This window comes from Perca flavescens, chromosome 11, assembly GCF_004354835.1.
Source record: "Perca flavescens isolate YP-PL-M2 chromosome 11, PFLA_1.0, whole genome shotgun sequence".
Lineage (NCBI taxonomy): Eukaryota > Metazoa > Chordata > Actinopteri > Perciformes > Percidae > Perca > Perca flavescens.
Window position 1 is genome coordinate 23,081,202 of NC_041341.1, and position 20,398 is coordinate 23,101,599.

General features: G+C 41.4%; 1 protein-coding gene across 6 annotated transcripts in view; it reads left to right on the plus strand.

Annotated features, from left to right (window-relative positions):
* Positions 1-18,912, plus strand: part of LOC114563767 (disco-interacting protein 2 homolog A) — an 80,610-nt gene extending 61,698 nt beyond the window's left edge. For 2 of the 6 annotated variants that reach the window (XM_028590623.1, XM_028590626.1), the window contains 33 exons: positions 432-551; positions 1,667-1,864; positions 2,105-2,196; positions 2,689-2,799; positions 3,723-3,846; positions 3,928-4,037; positions 4,181-4,283; positions 4,912-4,976; positions 5,430-5,523; positions 6,202-6,321; positions 6,521-6,635; positions 7,193-7,332; positions 7,845-7,981; positions 8,140-8,220; positions 8,880-9,007; positions 9,153-9,267; positions 9,916-10,117; positions 10,276-10,385; positions 10,810-10,890; positions 11,287-11,404; positions 11,574-11,695; positions 11,914-12,025; positions 12,194-12,303; positions 12,682-12,812; positions 12,916-13,084; positions 13,562-13,732; positions 14,155-14,184; positions 15,795-15,856; positions 17,223-17,280; positions 17,389-17,463; positions 17,900-18,074; positions 18,226-18,349; positions 18,640-18,912. In XM_028590623.1, the coding sequence (XP_028446424.1) occupies positions 432-551; positions 1,667-1,864; positions 2,105-2,196; positions 2,689-2,799; positions 3,723-3,846; positions 3,928-4,037; positions 4,181-4,283; positions 4,912-4,976; positions 5,430-5,523; positions 6,202-6,321; positions 6,521-6,635; positions 7,193-7,332; positions 7,845-7,981; positions 8,140-8,220; positions 8,880-9,007; positions 9,153-9,267; positions 9,916-10,117; positions 10,276-10,385; positions 10,810-10,890; positions 11,287-11,404; positions 11,574-11,695; positions 11,914-12,025; positions 12,194-12,303; positions 12,682-12,812; positions 12,916-13,084; positions 13,562-13,732; positions 14,155-14,184; positions 15,795-15,856; positions 17,223-17,280; positions 17,389-17,463; positions 17,900-18,074; positions 18,226-18,349; positions 18,640-18,892 (3,956 nt within the window). In that variant the 3' untranslated portion in view covers positions 18,893-18,912. Of the gene's footprint in view, positions 1-431; positions 552-1,666; positions 1,865-2,104; positions 2,197-2,688; positions 2,800-3,722; positions 3,847-3,927; positions 4,038-4,180; positions 4,284-4,911; positions 4,977-5,429; positions 5,524-6,201; positions 6,322-6,520; positions 6,636-7,192; positions 7,333-7,844; positions 7,982-8,139; positions 8,221-8,879; positions 9,012-9,152; positions 9,268-9,915; positions 10,118-10,275; positions 10,386-10,809; positions 10,891-11,286; positions 11,405-11,573; positions 11,696-11,913; positions 12,026-12,193; positions 12,304-12,681; positions 12,813-12,915; positions 13,085-13,561; positions 13,733-14,154; positions 14,185-15,794; positions 15,857-17,222; positions 17,281-17,388; positions 17,464-17,899; positions 18,075-18,225; positions 18,350-18,639 lie in introns of those variants that run through there. The other 4 variants (XM_028590625.1, XM_028590627.1, XM_028590624.1 and 1 more) reach the window with 3 other exon arrangements.
* The last annotated feature ends 1,486 nt before the right edge of the window (positions 18,913-20,398 follow it).

The window sequence follows — 20,398 nt, forward strand, 5'->3', positions numbered from 1 at the left end:
CCTCCCACAATTATCAGTTTTGCCGAGCGTATGTGAAATAGACACATTCTGAGACACCTCATGAATTACTTTCTGTAGGGAGGCCATCTTTGTTGCTAGGCAGCAGGCGAGGAGGCTCCTCATTTTCTGATTGATAGCCTGTGAGGTTTATCGGTGATTCTACAGTATCTGGACTGAAAGACTGTAACCTTCAACCTCTCCTGTGAGCTCAAGGTCCACCGTTTTGTTGTCTTGCTACAATGTGAGCTGGTTATCCTCTATTGCATCAGAGCACCACACTGACCTTTTTTCTTTTTTTTTCTTATCTCTCTTCCTCTCATCCATTCCTTTACTTCATCCATCTTTCAATCAATTTGTCTACATATGTCTTTTCTATCTATTCTATCTACATATACCATTTTCTTTTCATCCCCTCCAATCTTATTGTGAAGGTGTACCAGTCAACAGTCGCGTCTCCTCCAAAATCCAGCAGCTGCTCAACACTCTGAAGAGACCAAAGCGACCGCCACTACGAGAGTTCTTTGTGGACGATTTTGAGGAGCTTTTGGATGGTAAGATGGCCTGAAAGTAATTACATTGCTTCTATTAAATCAATAAATCATGAGAAAAAAAAGCATCCGTCTTTCTGTGGTGTGATCAGCATACCGATCCGACACTTCAGTAGTTAAAGGATGTATTTGATATAAACACTCCTGCTCCTTTGAGTGTGACAGCCACATCCACTTCAAGATGTTGTCTAATTTCTTTGTAGTTTTCAGTGTAGTTTTCAGCTTCAGTATTGGTTATTTAATTTAATTATTGTTGTAGCCGAGATAAAAATGTCTATTGACCTCACCACGTCACACAAATAAACAGTCTAGGTACACTTTTAGATCACGGGTTGTTATCTTTTGGTGGAGCTGAGACCACCAGGTGTGCTAAGGGAGTGGTTAGGGAATACACACACACACACACACACACACACACACACACACACACACACACACACACACACACCAGTGGACCAGCCCTCTCTAACCATTTCCTCCATTTTAACCAGCCCATCATGGGTTTTGGGTGGTACTCTGCCAGGCTGAATAAACACTGTGAAAATGAATACGCAGGAGGAATAGTAATACATCAGCAGGTCATTGTAAAGCCTCCCTGCGTCTGGCACAAAAGCTGTGGCATGGCAAGCCCCGATGGTCTGCTTGGTGCGAGCAGAAAAACACACAGAGTTGAAATGGCAGCAGGCTTAACTACCTGTTCCTGATCAAGGTGTTTTATTTGGCGGCGGACATCTTGCTAGCTCAGCTAAGTAGTTCTGAATACCACTAACCAGAGAGTTCAGGAGAGTGTGAGGGGAAAATACAGATGGAGAGATGGAAGTCAACCTAAAGAGCGAGTAGTGTGCATGGAGGAAGGGAAAGTCAAGGATAAAGGGAGCTATGGCTTATTGAAAGGCACAGGTTTCTCTTTGTTTCTCAGCTCACATTTAATCCTCCAGCTTTTCCTCTTCCATCACTCCCATGTCAGTGCCTTTCAATCCCCACATACTCCTATTATTACCTTGCCATACTTTAAAAGAGTTGTATAATTGACAAATTTACCATTTCTTTGTAATTCACAGCCAAAAACATACATTGAACCATCCTCACACTGATGCCCCATTCTTTTCCCCATTTAGTCCAGCAGATAGATCCCAACCAGCCAAAGCCAGAAGGCCAGCACACAAGTCCCCTGGAAGGAGAGCCTCTTGGGGTGGTCAACAACTGGCCTCCCTCCTTGCCAGCAGCCTTACAACGATGGGGCAGCACGCAGCCCAAGAGCCCCTGTCTGACGGCACTCGACAATGCTGGCAAGCCTGTCTACACACTCACCTATGGTAGGTATCAATCTGTGAATGATTGGCTCAGAATTTAGAAAAACAATATCAACTCCTGTCATCCATTCTTTGTGGGTTTTCTCTGTGCAAATAATGGACAAGCAAGTGCCTGCGTTTGTCTCTAGATACCTTATTTTGTAATCTACTGTTATTATAAGCTATTTTGTGTATTTGCATATTGATTTGTGGATCTGGGGTTGTTAAAAGTAAAGTATTTACACTGTATCTTCACCTCTGTAGGTAAACTATGGACCCGCAGTCAGAAACTGGCATACACTCTTCTTAACAAGCTGAGCACCAGAAATGAGCCTTTGCTCATGCCCGGAGACAGAGTAAGTCATGCGATAACATGAGAGTGTCCAATGGTGGTCAGTTGTATATATCACAGTTCTTGTTACATTTCAGGCATTTGGCTGAGGCTCCTAATATGATATTCAGCTTGTGCAAGACTGTATTTCTCTGAGCATTGAACACAATTTCCAGTGTTGAAAATGAAATGGGTTGAAATAACCCAGCTAAGAAGCTTAAACTGAGATCATATTATAATCCCCTTAGCCTACTTGAAATCTTGATATTTCTGATTGCTCCCTTACAGAAGGCTGCATCTCAGTGCTCAATTTTTAACCAATAAGTTCTCATGTTTGTGTTATGTCTTTACAAATATAATATCACATCATTACTTGAGGGAGGAAGCAAATGTTTGGTTTCAGATCTTGTCCATGATGGTTGCTACACACCATGCCCCTTGCATTCTATTCTTTAACTTAAAGCAGGAACTGCATAACATTGTACCTTAACATATTGTGTCTGTGCTACACCTGTAGGTTGCACTTGTTTTCCCCAACAATGACCCAGTGATGTTCATGGTGGCCTTCTACGGCTGTCTCCTGGCAGAGCTGGTACCTGTGCCTATCGAAGTGCCGCTTACCAGAAAGGTAAAGGCAAATACAATCTCCTGGGAATGTGTGGACATTTTTAATATGTGTGATTACTACATAGACAGTGAAGAGCAGTAGTGACCCCTGCTGGACATTTGACCTATTAATGAGACCCTTAAAAGTTGTTTAAATTAATATTTACAATTTATTCCAATATCCCAGAATAGTAGTTTGAACCGAAGAATATCTTGCTTCTTGGTAACGCGTTGCATGGTTACATACATTGTCTTTCAAATGTTCTAATTACAGAGAATTATGATGCATCACAGTTTTGAGCACATCTACCAACCAAATTCACCCACATCCGTTACACAGGCTAAATATTAATGTCTGTTCTTGTTTGCCCTTCATAAGCATGCTGTTGGATGACGCTGTGCTGTAATTAATGAGATTTGAGTGAGATGAAATTATGTGTAATTCCAGTTAAAATATTAGATCACAGGCCAACTGTTATCGGGAGTCAGAAACTCATTCGCTCACTCCTGCCTCTCTCTTTCAAGCCTTCTTTATTTTTCTATCCCCTTTTTCTTCTACCCAGTATCTCAAATTTTCCCCCTCTTTTCTGCAGAGCATGTTTTGCTCAGCACGAGTCTAGCTGTAAGCTAATTTGCACAGTCAATCAAATATGAGTAAGTGTGTGTCAGATCTTGGGCTTTGATGCTCAGCGGTAGAGTTTTTTAATAGTGATTAGCCATCACTCTGCTTTCTAACCTGCTGCTTTATTGATGTAAGATGCTCTGAGGTTTCTTCTTAAGTCATCGTCCTTCTTTCTCTCGGGTTAGAATTCCCAAATTCTCTCAGAGCTTTCCACCAAGCTTTCATGTTCTGAATTCTTAATAGTTGACTGTTTGTGACAGACACTGTTTGCCAAAGTTTTTGCCAGTATGAACTTCAGTTTTTCATCCTCTTTGGTCCCCCAGGATGCAGGAAGTCAACAGATTGGCTTTCTGTTGGGCAGCTGTGGCGTCACATTGGCACTAACCACTGATGCTTGTCAGAAAGGCTTGCCCAAAGCACAAACGGGGGAGGTAGCCACTTTCAAAGGTACAGTTTTATTCTCATTTTGACTGTCTGTTGGTATAGTTACATTCGGTTTGAACTAACTTAATGTCTCCATCTCTGCAGGCTGGCCGCGGTTGCTGTGGTTTGTGACAGATGGAAAACATGTTGTGAAGCCTCCGAAAGACTGGCATCCTCCAATACGGGAAGCCAGTAATGACATAGCCTACATAGAGGTAAGTGTAGTTTAATTGCTGTTACCAATAAAGCACACATTGATTGATTGTATTTTTTAGCTACTATTCATCAGGTACTCTTCTTTTTCATATTATCCATGCCTTTTTTTTAATGGAACTGTTCCAATGTTTCTAACATCCAGTATAAAACCAGCAAGGAGGGCAGCACCATGGGGATCACAGTGTCCCATTCAGCCATGCTGGCTCACTGTCACGCCCTTACACAGGCCTGCGGCTACACTGAAGGTGAGGAGGGCATTATGCATATTTAATTTTGCTCTGTGGAGAAAGGCATCCAGTTGGTGGCGGTAGCATATGCTAAAGAGAGCAATAGAGAGAGGGACTTAACCAGATTTAGTAATGATAAAAATGTAGGAATATGCAAACGAAAAGCATACATTGGGCTTGATCTTTTGGAATTGCTGTGTTGTTTTCTTATTATTTATACTGCAGGTTAGATAATGCAGAGCACATTCATAAAAAAACAAACAACAACAACTATTTTATAATTTATGATATTATAGATTTTCCCCTTCATATTGCTCACAGAGCCTATCAGAGTGTAATTACAGTCTAGTTTGATAAATGCAGCTACTCAGCTGGTTGTGTTTCTTTCTGAGAATGTAAGGCTGGGCACCTTCTCTCCTCAAGTGTCCCGGTTTTGCCCTAAATAACTCCTAACTGCACCAGCAGCCTCGAGAAAAACTCTCCAGGTCTGTTTCTGAAACTTAGTTTGGGGCTTCACTGAACTAATAATGTTACAGTACTGTTCTCATCGTTACAGAGCTTGTTTTGTGTTCAATCAGATGATGTGTGATTGCTCTAGTGAAGAATAGGAATGTCAGATTAAATGTCTAATTTCTTTGATTTGCAGCCGAGACCATAACCAACGTCCTGGACTTCAAGAGAGAAGCAGGATTATGGCATGGTGTTCTTACTGTGAGTGGCCTTGAACCATCTGGCAAAGCTAATAGGAGGGTTATTAGAAATAGAATAGATCCATGCTCAGTTTGCTGATAAAATGTCTGATTTTTATGACTTATTTCCTATGAGGACTTTATCAATATGTAAACGCATTCAAACTAATGAGCTCCTGATGGGCAAAAGCATCTTTTCTCATAATATTCTGTGTCTTCTAACACATACTTAACCCAGCTCTGGTTTCAAACATGCCGTGGAATTTATATACAGCCCATATATCACCTGCTTGTCCACGTTTAAATTCCTAAAATGACCCAACAGCAACAGTAGCAGAAACAATGATTTATTTACACTTTCAGCAGCAAGTGATAAAATCTTGTCATAACTCCCATCTTGTTTACAGTGACATCATGTTAAGATACACTTTTGACATTTTGTTACTCATGCGATGCTTGTCTGTTTTTGTGGCAGAGTGTCATGAATCGGATGCACGTGATTAGCATTCCTTACTCCCTGATGAAAGTCAACCCCCTCTCCTGGATTCAGAAGGTGCACACATACAAAGGTGAGGGTTAATTGTCACTTTTCTCCGTTACTCTACTTGCTGCATCTCAGCCCTATGAAGAGGGCGTTAATACAGGATAAACAAATCTAATTTTATTGTAAGATAAACCCATTTGTTTTTTGTTATTCAGTATGGGAAATGTATTATTTATTTATTATAGTGCATTGTATCATACTTACAAAATGGCACACATACATGACAGTACAGGTTATTCACAATAAAGTACTTAGAGAAAAATGCTTTGGTAGCTTGCTTGATGGTGAAATGCTAGTTTACCCAACATTGTGTTATTGTTTTTAGTGTCTGTAAGCCTGAATAAAACCAAGTTTTACTTCCAGAGGGAGTGTGTTTCTCATAACCGTTTTGATTCTTACTGCACGTTTGACAGGGGTGGATAGATTAAAGCAAGAGTTTGTTGGACTTATTGATTTCTAGTTCAATTGTATTAGCCTGGTGGATGTTGAGGAGGGGAGGCCTGCTGCCCTGCTGCCCTGCAAAAATGCATCTCCTTTCTGGTCTGAGCTTTGCTTAGTCACCTGTTGGCAACTGAGTCAGACAGTGCTGCTATTTGCTGTCAGATTGTGTTATCTGTGATTGGCTGTCGAGCTGAATGACAGAGGTGTTGATTGGATGATTCTATTGGGAGCCTGTCTCTTTTGTTTTTGTGTCCTTGCACAGCGCGGGTTGCAGTGGTGAAGTCGAGGGACATGCACTGGTCTCTGCTGGCCCAGAGAGACCAGAGAGACATCAGCCTGAGCTCGCTGCGCATGCTCATTGTAGCCGACGGAGCTAACCCATGTGAGTCCACCTGCAGATTCTCATTCAATAAAATAACCTTTATAATCACCCTGAAGCCACAAGAGATTATCATTGATTTGTTGTGTGTTTGGTTTGACTGGATCTGTGTGTGTGTGTGTGTGTGTGTGTGTGTGTGTGTGTGTGTGTGTGTGTGTGTGTGTGTGTGTGTGTGTGTGTGTGTGTGTGTGTGTTATCACAGGGTCGATATCCTCCTGCGATGCCTTCCTTAACGTGTTTCAGGCACGTGGGCTGCGACCTGAGGTGATCTGTCCATGTGCCAGCTCTTCAGAAGCCATGACTGTCGCCATCCGCAGGTGAGCTGCCTTTACTGCACCCTATAGGAACAAAAGCAACTGGTCACCACTTTGCCTTACCGTGCTATTAAATCACACTGCGTTTGCAACATTAGCTGGATTCTGCAGCAAGAGGAGGGAGATTTGTGCTTCTTTAACACGGAGAGGAAGTATAGGATGTCCCAGCTTTTTGCTGATCACGGGGCTTAGTCATGGAGAAGGATTACGGTGACAGACAGACTAAAAACACATGGCTAGACTTATATAATAAATACGTGAAAGTCTAAACATTTTGTAATGGATCCAGAGTCTTTTTCTCACAGATTCACATGGTCGTCAATACTGCTGCAATAAAGATGCACTAAGTCAATGGATGGTTCAGTCTTCTATTGAAAAAAACAACTGTATTCGATGAACAAAGATAGAACTGGAATCATTTGTTTGATTTTTCTTTGCCATAAAAGGCTAGGGAAATGAAGAGGAATGAGTGACAGATGTATTGAACTGCAAGTCTTTCCATGTGTGTCACTGTGTTCACTAATAACAAGTGTAATTGCAATAATGTCTATGTCCTGCAGACCTCCAGAAATGGGTGTTCCTCCTCCTGGGAAGGCGGTGCTGTCTATGGGTGGGCTGAGCCACAGCGTGATCCGTGTGGACACGGAGGAGAAACTCTCCGTCCTCACAGTGCAGGATGTGGGACAGGTCATGCCTGGAGGTACAGTACAATGTGCTGCTTATTAATATTTTTGCTTCCGTTAATGAGTAAAATGCTGAAGATGAAAAATTTTTTTATAATGACACCACCGTGTCCCCAGAAAATGGAGGGGATCAGATAAGATTTTGTAGGCTATAAATGGAAAGAAAAACTACCTATGTAAACATTTAAATTTTAAATTTAGCAGTAATGCTTTTACTATCTTATTTAATGGCATCATAAGCATCTGTTGATGTCTGTCTGCTGATTTTGAGTTGTCAAGGTGTTTATGACAAACATTAGGCAGCTCAAAGGCCTCTTCATATAACATTTGTTAATTACAAAACACCTTGCTGACAATTAAATTAATTAAATTAATAAACATGAACTAATAATGAACATTTCCTTATTGAAAATGTTTAACTTTTTCCTGAAATAAGTAATTCAACAGAAATCTATGGACCAATTTAGACATCTACTTGAAATTATATTTTATTATGTCCCACCCCGCTGTCATCATTATGTGTCTCCAGCTCTGGTTTGTGTGGTGCGGGTGGAGGGGACACCCTATCTCTGTCAGACAGACGAGGTTGGAGAGATCTGCGTCAACTCAGGTAGCACAGGTGTAGCTTACTACGGCCTCCCGGGCATGACCAAGAATATCTTCGAGGTTAGTGACTTATTTCTGGAACTGTTTAAATGAATCCAGAGTGCAAATGCTTACGTGTATTTTCTCATGTATGAGTTACTGTGTTTCAACTAGAGGCATTGGACATTTATACTTCATTCACAAATGTATGTTTTTAACAGTGTTGTTTCTACTTGCAGACCATTCCAGTAACATCATCTGGGATTCCCGTCAGCGACAGACCATTTACCAGGACCTCACTGCTGGGCTTTGTGGGGCCCGTAAGTTCTTATAGCATAAAGATAGCCCTGTTTCAAACATGGTTGTGATATGTTAGTCATATATAGTTTTGGCAGCACATGCTACCTTAGGACATATCTGCTTAAACCTCAAATATACTTCAATTGTCTTAAATCATCAATCTGTGACATTCAGTGTCATATCTTTTTCATATTCTCTCAGCGTGCCCCTGTCCCAGGTGCAGAGTTAGTTCACTCAAATTACAAACACTAACCTTTAGGAGTTTCTAGCCATGCAAATAGTTCAAGTTGTATGTTTGGAATACACAGTGTGCATCTGAGGCTTCTGCTGGGACCTCAATAAAATGGAGGAAAATGGGAGTTCATTTCAGCTGGAAAATAATTTCAACAAAGAAATTCAACTTCAGTGTCTTTCCAGAAACAACATCCCAGTTACTCTGGATAATGCACATACCTCTCTGTTCTCCAGTATGGTAGTTCCAATGAAAACTGTCCACTGTGAGGTCTGATTACTTCCAAACCTTAAGTTGTTTGTTTAGATGAACAGCTGTCATTGTTTTTCACACTTTTATCAGGAGAGAGAATCATATTTTATACAGCTGATTATTATTATTAGATTGGGGTAAATGACAAGATCTACCCATCTAACAGTACTGTATGTGCTTTGTGTTTCCCACCAGGACAGCCTTGTGTTTGTTGTGGGGAAGATGGATGGGCTGATGGTGGTCAGTGGGCGGAGACACAATGCAGATGATGTGGTTGCCACAGCACTGGCAGTGGAGCCCATGAAGTTTGTGTACAGGGGGAGGTAAAAGAAAAACTCTGCACTTCTCTACATATCTCTCATATAGAGAGTATGTCTAATCTGCACTGGATTCTAACTCTCCACTGACAGTTTGATTGGAAGAGTACAATCCAGCTGTAACAGTGTTTTTTTATGTTGTGTGTTCCAGGATAGCAGTGTTTTCTTTGTCTGTGCTGCATGACGAGAGGATCGTTGTTGTGGCAGAGCAGAGGCCAGACGCCTCCGAGGAAGACAGCTTCCAGTGGATGAGCCGCGTCCTTCAGGTGCTCACTGTGCTCTGTCTTTTTCACATCTTTTCACCTAGTCACAGCTAACTGAAGGACTATACCAGTGGGTCTGCATGTTTTATTTTAGTAAGTGCAAATCGGGTATACTTATTTGATAATACTCCTTCCTTAATGTTTTCTACAGCATGCCATAAGGGTTTAGATTGATTTTCCACTTTGAAGGAGATCATTATTGGTTAGCATGTCAGTTCCATATAATAAACAATTTGCAGAACCTTGAAACTACATTTAAATAATGAATACAGTATATATATATATATATATATATATTTTAATCTTGGATTATTATTATTATATTGTTAAAGATTTCTTGAATGCATTAAGAAGAATACACAACCACTGTTATGGTCCCTTTAAGCCCTAGTCAAAGCTGAAGAAATCTATGTAGAAGTCTATTTTTTCCTTGATTTTATTTATGTGCATACAAACAAGATTAATATTAAAACAAGAATAACTGCCAGTGAAAACATCCCTTATGGTGTTCACTGAAACTAAAACTGGACTGTGAAAAACACAAAGCTCCAGTTTTGTTTTGTTTTTATGATAACATTGAAACACTTTCCTCTGATTTACTTGACAGTTTGCTGATCTCCAGGTCTCTGTTTTTGCATGTGTTATTTCCAGGCCATAGACAGCATCCACCAGGTTGGGGTGTACTGCCTGGCTCTGGTGCCTGCCAACACACTTCCCAAGGCTCCCCTGGGCGGCATTCATATATCTGAGACCAAACAGCGCTTCCTGGAGGGCACCTTGCACCCATGCAACGTCCTCATGTGCCCTCACACATGTGTCACTAACCTGCCCAAGCCAAGACAAAAACAGCCAGGTAGATCAACAGATGTCCGTGCACAGATCTGGTTTAAAAACAAACTTAGCATGAAGACTTGTTGACATACTTTTTTTCATTTCTGTTATTGTGGTGTTTATATTTATGTTGATATGAATGTAAGACCTAACTTCACTGAATGTGATTGTGCTGGACAGAGGTCGGTCCTGCTTCTATGATAGTGGGCAACCTGGTGGCAGGCAAGAGGATAGCACAGGCCTGTGGGAGAGACGTGGCACAGCTAGAGGACAATGACCAGGCACGTAAGGTAGATAGTCGTCCTCATTTCACCCACTCATCACCTGCACACATACGCTGCAGACACAGGTAAGGATCTCTACTGGAGGGAGTGGAATCTGAAATACATACAGCTGACGGAGATGATGGACATGGTTTTGACTCCCTGCTGTCTGAGCTGTCTGTATTAACACAGGTGTTATGTAATTCAGATTCAGCTTTCATCATGTATTGCAACTCTTAAGTTTCACATATATTGTACCCTATCACATCTGTCACCCCTTCATTACAAAAACTAATTGAATTAATTTAATTAATCTAAATTAATTCTTCATTGTTTGTGTAGCAATTCATCACTGTCTCAGTTTGTGTCTGTCTTTTTTGTGTGTTACTCATGTCTCTGTAGTTAAACTTGTGTGTGTGTGTGTGTGTGTGTGTCTCTCTCTCCCCTATAGTTCCTGTACATACAGGATGTGCTGCAATGGAGAGCTCAGGCCACTCCAGACCACCCTCTGTTCCTTGTTCTTAATGCTAAGGTATTGCCTTTTTGTCATAGTATATAGAATTTAGTTTTGCCATGGCAATATTTATTCATATGTAGTTAATTTCCTGTAAATTCAGTTGAGAAAATGTTTATAGATCAAACAATTTGATTATTCTGCCTGTATTGGCTAATTCAGTTAATTTAATAACTGATAAATGATGGCACTTCCTGCATTGATGCAACAAAAAAAAGTATTGGTTTGCAATATGGGCCTAATACAAGGAGATATTAAAATGAAAGCTTGTTAGAAATCTCTACCGGTTGATGAATCATAAGGCCGATGAAGCCTGGCCAATTTCTTGAACTTACAACTTTGATACGTGTTAAATAAAGTGTAGCATAGCGTTGTAAATTAATGTAACTTGTGTTCTTATCTTTTGCTTGTCAGGGCACGGTGGCTAGTACAGCCTCCTGTCTGCAGCTGCACAAGCGGGCAGAGCGGGTGGCTACAGCACTGATGGGTCGCCTCAACACTGGAGACCACGTGGCACTCGTCTACCCACCAGGTAAGAGGTGCTACCATGCTACTTGCCCTTTCAGATCTGTTCTTCAGACACAGCTGGTTCTTCACTATCTCTGTCTTCACTTTTGAAGTCGGTCTATTAATCATAATCACACACCAGAAGAGACTCAATAAAGTTCGTAATATTATTAAGTATAAACATTTATGTGCAGGAATCGACTTGATTGCTACCTTCTACGGCTGCCTGTATGCTGGCTGTGTTCCAGTCACTGTCAGACCCCCGCATCCCCAGAACCTGGCGACCACCCTGCCCACCGTTAAGATGATTGTTGAGGTAACAGAGTCCGCTGACCTGCATCAAAATGCTAATTGAATCCCTCTCTGCACAGTTATTACAATCATTAAACCTGGTGAATGTATGTTTTTTTTTTTTTTTTATAATTAACTAAATGATATACAAAATCAGCTCTGCTCTGTGCAGGGCTGCAAATTGTGTGAATAATTAAAGTAATGTAACATATGTAGTAATACTGTAGTATCTGTGTGTTAAAGGTCAGTAAGTCGGTGTGTATCCTGACCACTCAAGCAATAATGAAGCTCCTGAAATCCAAAGAGGCTGCTGCTGCTGTGGACACCAAGAGCTGGCCCATGGTGCTGGACACAGGTGAATTATACACACATACCCAACACACTTTATGTTCTCCTGTTGCCATCAAAGAATAGTATATAAAAAATAAATATAGTTTTTAAGTAAAAGGACATGGTATGGGATTTCTATACCTGCTTTAAAAACTATTATACTATTCCTCCTCTCCCTCTGTTCATCCTCCAGATGACCTCCCCAGGAAGAAGAGTCCCCAGATGTACAAGCCCCCGACCCCAGAGATGTTAGCTTACCTGGACTTCAGCGTGTCCACAACGGGCATCTTAGCAGGAGTCAAAGTATGTTGAATGTTGAAGGACTAACATGATCCATCTGGGTTCTTAATTAGGGTGTGGCTGTCATGTCAGGATGCTACCAGTCTTTCATATAGAGATCATAAATAAGAAAAACGTTCCAAGCTAACAAAATATCTGGTAAACCTCGGCACATTTAAGTCCACAGTTTGTGGCTGTTGTTTATCCAAAGAATGGTTTGTTTTACTGGCTAACGGTACAATTTCGTTCTGAGCAAGCAACCATCCGTACACTGCCGAGGTGTCTGTCAGTGAAATAATGGATCCCTAAAAGCTCAAGGAGTTGTTTTTAAGTTTAATTTTACACTAGGATCCAGTTTTGATGCAGCATTCTTGTCTCCATGTGTACCATCATCTCCTCTAGATGTCTCACGCTGCCACCAGTGCCTTGTGTCGCTCCATCAAACTGCAGTGTGAGCTCTACCCTTCCCGGCAGATCGCCATCTGTCTGGACCCCTACTGCGGCCTGGGCTTCGCTCTCTGGTGCCTGTGCAGGTAAACCAGCAGCTCTGAACAAAAGAATGACAGTAAAATTGAATAAACATTGAGTTATTTTCTGGTGGATCCTTATTTCTGGCATGTATGTTTCTGGTTGCAGTGTGTACTCGGGCCACCAGTCGATCCTGGTTCCCCCTCTGGAGCTGGAGAGCAACGCGTCTCTGTGGCTTGCGGCAGTCAGCCAATACAAAGTGCGCGTCACCTTCTGCTCGTATTCAGTCATGGAGATGTGCACCAAGGGCTTGGGTTCACAGACAGAGGCACTGCGGGTCAGTTTGTCTCTTCAGATGTTGAGTGGTGTTACTGGGGAACAACAAACTGCAGCTTTTTCTTCCACTAAATTTAAGGGTTTTCTTCAATGACTCCTTTTCCCTGTGGTGCTGCTGCTACAGCGCTGTGATTATTGAGACAAAGTCAGGGTCCTCAGGGGTGAGCCACTTCACTCTGTATCTGTATGCTGATTGCTGTCAGCAGCACTTGAAGCTGGGATTTTTTTCCATTTCTTTTCATAAAATCATGTCTGTGGTTTAATGAGTAGAATCTATCTAATAAAACAGTTCTATTAATATGAAAATACAACCATTACATCAATCTTGTCTGCTCCTAGTTTACATGCAGCCACAGTCGTCTTTGCAAATTGAGAAAGAATGTTACGTTATTGCTTTCGCTGCAGTGTTTTCACACAATTTGCACTTAATTTATTTTATAGTTTTTACTGATCCAACTCTTCTTTTTTCTATCTCCAGTTGCGAAATGTGAACCTGTCTTGCGTGCGTACGTGCATGGTGGTAGCAGAGGAGAGGCCCCGCATAGCACTCACTCAGTCCTTCTCAAAGATCTTTAAGGACTTGGGGCTTTCATCACGCGCCGTCAGCACCACCTTCGGCTGTAGGGTGAATGTGGCGATATGTTTGCAGGTAAGCTGGAGGAGGGTTGGAGAGGTCCAGAGTTCATGGTGGTCAATGTTTTTTAAACATCCAAGAAATCCTTGCAGCATTGGCAGAACTTTAAAAGACTGAATGTTGATGATGATGCAGGTGGCTTACTATAAAATAGGAAACCTTTTTTTTACCAACTAATTTGAGGTGAAGGGAAATGTATAATGCTTTATATTTTATACATATATAAGGTTTTTGAATAATGGGAAAAAGACCATTCACTAAGTTCCCTTCTCAGTCTGACTGTTCATAATTTTTTCTTTTCTCCTGTGGCCCTTCGATTTTTTTTATTTTGTTTCTCCCTATCCAGGGTAATTTTTGTGTGTGTGTGTGTGTGCATGTGTATCCACGTATAAAATACATATATATCTTTATTTATCTGTCCTGCCCTGTCCTGTCAGCCCAACAGGTTAGGGAAACTGGCTGAGCAGGTAACTGTAGGATACAAGTTGCTGTTTTCTCATTGGGCTGCCGCTGGGTCTGTCTGTCTGTCAGTGTGTGTGTGTGTGTGTGTGTGTGTGTGTGTGTGTGTGTGTGTGTGTGTGTGTGTGTGTGTGTGTGTGTGTGTGTGTGTGTGTGTGTGTGTGTGTGTGTGTGTGTGTGTGTGTGTGTGTGTGTGTGTGTGTGTGTGTTTGCGTGTGTGTTTGCGTGTGTGTGTGTGCGCGCGCTCACACGTGCTTGTGTCCGTGTGTTCATGTGCAGGTTTGTTTATCTTGCATGATCTCTGAATGTGCTTCACCTTAATTCACTGATTGTTTTCCTCCTGGTTTTCTTTTTCTCTGACAAGCTTCAGCTTTACTTTACTGCTATTCATTTTCTCTCAACCATTGCTTTATGATAGGTTATATGTGATGTGCTACTACATTAAACCATAAGCTAGCAGCATGAACTCTGCCGTGATTAAGTTAATTTGGGAATGCCATATCAAACCTTTTGATCATTATTCCACACTGTGTTTTTGTTTTGTTTTTTACCAGTGAAAAGACAGTTAATCGTTTTTGACAATCCCAATATTTCAACATTTTACCACAATTAGTGTTTGCGTCGTGGATGGAATGATTATTTACTTATTTATATAATGAAAATTCTGTTGTTCTGTTGCCTTTTCTTTCACACTAGTAGCCATTTAGTGAGAGAAGTTATTTTATCCCTTTATTTGTTTTACCCTTTCAGTTGCTGATATTTCACTTTGGAATGAAACTCCTCATTAACAAATACTACACACAGTTTTGACGTTTGAGTTGTATTGTAGTCTGATCATGTTGACCAGGTTCATAAAAGGAAGGAATGTTTGATTGATGCATTTTTAATCAGGCTAATTGGACTGCTGGCTTTGGATTTATGGCAAAGACTAATCTCTGGATTGAGTCTCGTTGATGTTCAGCCCGCTCTGTGTTTGGCTTTGACCTCACACAGACGACCGTACAGGGAAACAATGCTAGCTTGTACTCTGGCTACACACTGGTAAAGGAGTGATGGAAACCATAATGCGTTGTGACTAGTCTTACAGCAGTAATGATGACAAATCCCAAAGCAGAAGGAATCAATATGTGATAACCAGAATCAGTATTTGAGAAATAGCTCAATTAGAATTCAGGTGCATTGCACACCTATGGACATTTAATCAAAACAAATGGTGCTCATTTAGTGCACATTTTCTGACATTGTGTGCCTTTTTGTCACATAAGATAAACATTTGAAGGAAATAAACTACAGTTCATTTATATTTTTTTGTTGGCCTCTAATAACTGGCACTGTAGATTTTCCCAACCATGCTACACGTGTATGAAAACAAACTGACAGCATTAGACCAGGTGAATTTAACTGTGTGGGTACAGTGTCTGTAGCTACATGGTTGTTTTGCCAAAGTCCTAACAATTGTAGCCTGGCTGGTTGGCTTCTGGCTGCCCCCCTCCTGCTTTGTCAACAGTTGTATCATAAGCAGCTTCCACCTCCACTCAGGCAACATGCAGCATTAATACCAGGGCTGTAACAGTTACATGATCCACTCATGTCCCACTCTGCTTGTTTTTTTCTCCAGGGCACAGCCGGACCAGACCCTACTACTGTTTATGTGGACATGAGAGCTCTACGACATGATAGGTACGGGGCGCCACTGCAGCTAACTGGACTGACCACGGACAACAAGAGTTTCCTTTGAGAGTGTTCAGACAATCTGATGCATTTTGTAATTATAATGTGTCATTGTGGTTTTCTTCTTTCAGTTCAGTCTTCTTGAACTTTGAATATATAACCACTAAATAGATGTGTAGGAACCACTGAGGTGCTGACGAAGAAAACTCTATTACTTAAGTACAAAGTGTTTTAATCTTCGGATTTAGCATAGATCAGATGCAGACACATAATGATTTTTAACCTTTCATGCTACGCTCCTCCTAGTCAGATGGGATGTTCCTGATTGGTCCAGTAATCAAATCACGGAAAGTGTCTGGTTGGCTTTGAATAATTGGGTCATGTGCCATTAGAGTTTTACCCACTTGGAGGCGCTATTGCACAACAACTTTGAAAGAACACACTGTAGTCTGCAACAGGCTTCTGTGAGTTCACCCAAGGTCATCTCTTATCTTCATGCATCCTTTCCCACCAGCTAAACCCTCCAACACTTTTACACACACAGTTCTTTGTTAAGGGACTACAAGATTTACCATTATCAATCAGGAAACAGGGAGGTTTCCCTCTCCCTTCCAGGGTAGTTTCTTTTATAATTAGCCTCCTTGTATTCAGTCTCAAAGCAACTTTAAACATTGTTATTCATTTCCTAGTGGATCTATGAGACACCTCTCCTGTATTCATGTTAGCACAAATATAATAACAGGAATCCCCCTCAAACATCCTCGTTGTGGAGAAGGTGTTGGTTGAATGAGCCCAAGCTTAAGAATGCCTAGGTGTAGTTGCTTAAACGAGTTTGCAATCGCCCAAACTCGATAGTCCAGTAAGAACTGGAGAAGAAGGAGATTTCCTCCAATGGTGTTTTATGAACTACCACATACATATAATGCAAGCCACTCTGTAGTAGAAAGGAGTCACATCTGTGAACCGACGTGTGGTTTCTGCAACATAAAGTAAAGGCCCTAAGGCTGACCTTTTGAACAATCCTATTGTACGAAGACTCTCTGAAGTCATTTTTTTCTGACTGTTTTTCCTCTTTTTGTATATTTATTTTCTGATCATCTCTTCTTCACATTATCTCATGATTAAAATGAACACACAAAGCTAATGCAAATAATATATGTACTGGAATAAAAAAAAACACTAAAACACACACAGTTATGAATAACTCCATTTTCTTTAACAAATGCTAGTACATAATTTTCTAGCATATGAATACATCCGATCTTAAAAATAAACCTTTTTGACTGTTTTTTTCACACTTGTTTTTTTTACATGTTGACAAATTGAATAAAAATGGAGATATAAAATTGCTCACTTTGCCCTTTTATTTCTTTAGGGTTCGCCTGGTAGAGAGAGGGTCGCCACACAGCTTGCCACTGATGGAGTCTGGGAAGGTACGTCATCACGCAAAACACTACCAACAACTGTGACCCTACACTGCAAAAAGGTTGCTCCTTTTCTAAAGCTTTGGGATATCAATATGGGTCTGTGTGCTGTTGTAGATCCTTCCAGGAGTGAAGGTGATCATTGCCAACACAGAAACTAAAGGACCCTTGGGAGACTCCCATCTAGGAGAGGTAAGTCCCAGCGTCATCTTTGTTTTTCACTTATTTCACCCCAACCTGTTCCACCTGGTTTTGACCTACAATGAGTGCACTAACATGCACTTATGTTATAAAGTTACAGTTGGCTTTCTGCAGTAAAGTGATCTCTGAAACCTCATACAAACGAAACAACTCATTTCTGTAATCGGAGTAAGAGATTTAGAACAACCTGCTAGATTTCTCAGGGAGAGAGACTACACAAACTGGTTATTTTCAAAGCAGAAAAGGAACAACACAAACAACAGTTGCAATCATTTGTATTTGTTATTGTATTGCCAATGAAGACCAGTCAATAAATGTATTCTCTTTTTATATAAATGTTGGACAATGACACACTAGATCCATAACTTGATAGAGCGCCCGATGTGTGTGATCATTTGTGTAACTGTCATTTCTCTGTGTGTAATAGGTCTGGGTGAGCAGTCCTCACAATGCCACAGGCTACTACACAGTTTACGGTGAGGAGGCGCTGCATGCTGACCACTTCAACACCAAGCTCAGCTTCGGCGACACCCAGACTGTCTGGGCGAGGACGGGCTACCTGGGCTTCCTGCGGCGCACCGACCTGACTGATGCCAGTGGAGGTGAGAATCACAAGTGCTCGCTCTAACTCACAGTTAGTACATTGCTTTTAGTGTAAGCTGGACTCATACTTAGATTTTTGTCACCACAGAAAACTAAAGATATTTTCTACCCCCTGCTTTTCTCTCCAACTTCACCTCAAAACTATATCAGAGCGCCATGACGCCCTCTATGTAGTGGGCTCCCTTGATGAGACTCTGGAGCTGAGGGGAATGAGGTATCACCCAATTGACATCGAGACCTCTGTTATCCGTTCTCACAAGAGCATAGCTGAATGGTGAGACATTTACATCAGTTATTAGATCACTACTTTATTGCTATTTAGTTTTTAGAATTATTCATTATGTAGTCACGTTTACCCATGTCATATTCAAAATAAAGTTTAGCAACGTAAATTCTGACTTCTAACTTCTCTCATCTGCCCTTTTTTGCTTTTCCTCTTCTTCTGTCTTTCCCTTATGCTCATCCCCTTTCCTCCTCCTTTCATCTTTTCTTTGTATTTGTCTCCCCTTCCTTCCTTTCTTCCTTCCCTCCATGCATTCACCACTCCCTCCTCCCTCCCTCCAGTGCGGTGTTCACTTGGACCAACCTGCTGGTGGTGGTTGTGGAGCTGGAGGGCTCGGAGCAGGAGGCCCTGGACCTGGTGGCCCTGGTCACCAACGTGGTGCTGGAGGAGCACTACCTCATCGTGGGGGTGGTGGTGGTGGTCGACCCCGGCGTCATCCCCATCAACTCCAGAGGGGAGAAGCAACGCATGCACCTCAGAGACGGATTCCTAGCCGACCAGCTGGACCCCATATATGTGGCTTACAACATGTGAGCGCGCCCCCCCGACCCCCCTTACCCCCTCCCCCCGCCTCCACATGGTTTATCACACAACAGGAGGCAGCAGGACAGTCGATGTGAGGCTCGTAATTGTAGCAGGCCCGGGGTCAGTATTGCTTCCGTTGAAATAAAGCGAGCTCTTCTTTCAGCTCACAGAGGGGGGAATATGAAAGAAACATGGATGCAAAACTTCACAGCAAAATGGAGAGAAAAATTCCAAGAGAAATCAAATCGACACAAACCTCATGTCTGTTTTCTCCCTGGGATATCTTGCCTCAACAAATAATCTTTTAAAAGGTGTTTTGGTTTTGTTGAAGAGAATTATTTTATGTATGATAGAGCGTCTGACTACTTAAACCCAGGACACCCAATAGCAGTACAGCAGGTGGTTAAGGTAAAATACTACACTGTGCCATTAACATAATTTACTTTGTCAATCTCCAATATCATGAATGTTAGTTGTGTTTGCCATACACTTGTGCCATAGAACAGGACTGACGCCAGTACCCTAACCCTGGTTGAAACTAGCTCTAATATGTTTTGTGTTCACAGAGCCTCCTGTGCAGTTGCAGATCTGACCTGCTTTTCATAAAAAAATGTCTATCCCACCTACATTTTCATTACATGTGTAGGAGCAGATCTCCTGATAAGACTGCACCCTAATGTGAACACTGATTTTCGTGTTCCAACTCAGTTCAGATCAGGTTATTGCATCAACAAAGAAGCACACAGCAGTGGTGTCGGAGGGGCAGTTAGTGTTATTCGTTGCTCATTCCAGCAGTAGTCCTTTTAGTTTGTGGTGTCAGTAACAGAACGCGTAGGAAATAGAAATAGATTTGTTGTGACTCAATCTCATTCTTTTCTAAATCTAAAATGTGTAATATAGTTATTTTATCTGAACAAAATGCAATATGAGTGATGTGAAAGCTGTTGCTTTGAATGACTGCAGAAAGTAAGTGCCGATCATTCGAAGTCATGAGATGGCGAGGAATATAATGGTTGCTTACTATTGGCAACGTGCCAAATAATTATATGAATTAAGCCTTAAGTGTTTGCCTGTTCCTATCCCAGCTCCTGTTTAACTCAATTTTGTGATGTTTATCAGCTGTTGGATAGGGAGGGAATATGCAGAGGGAGGTTAGGTATGGTTAATCCTGCTCTTATTGCACCCAATCTTTCATCTTTTTGGCTAAGATGAATATACTTGATCATAACATCAGCCATTACAAACACACTCTTACTCCAATATGTTATTGTCTGTCTCTATTGTCAGTTGTGTTGAATGTGTGTTTTAAAGCAAAAGACTGGAAGAAATTGCAGTTGGTATGGTTTTGATGCAGAATGTCATAGCCTCGTTTTGAGTGCCATAAGGTTGAATGTGAGTTGAACAATGTTGTGAGTTGCATGTACTGTATGAAGGCAAGTGTCTAATATGCTCGTAACACCTTGACCTCCCACCTTATTACATTGACTTTGTAAAGATGCACTTCACCGTATGTTG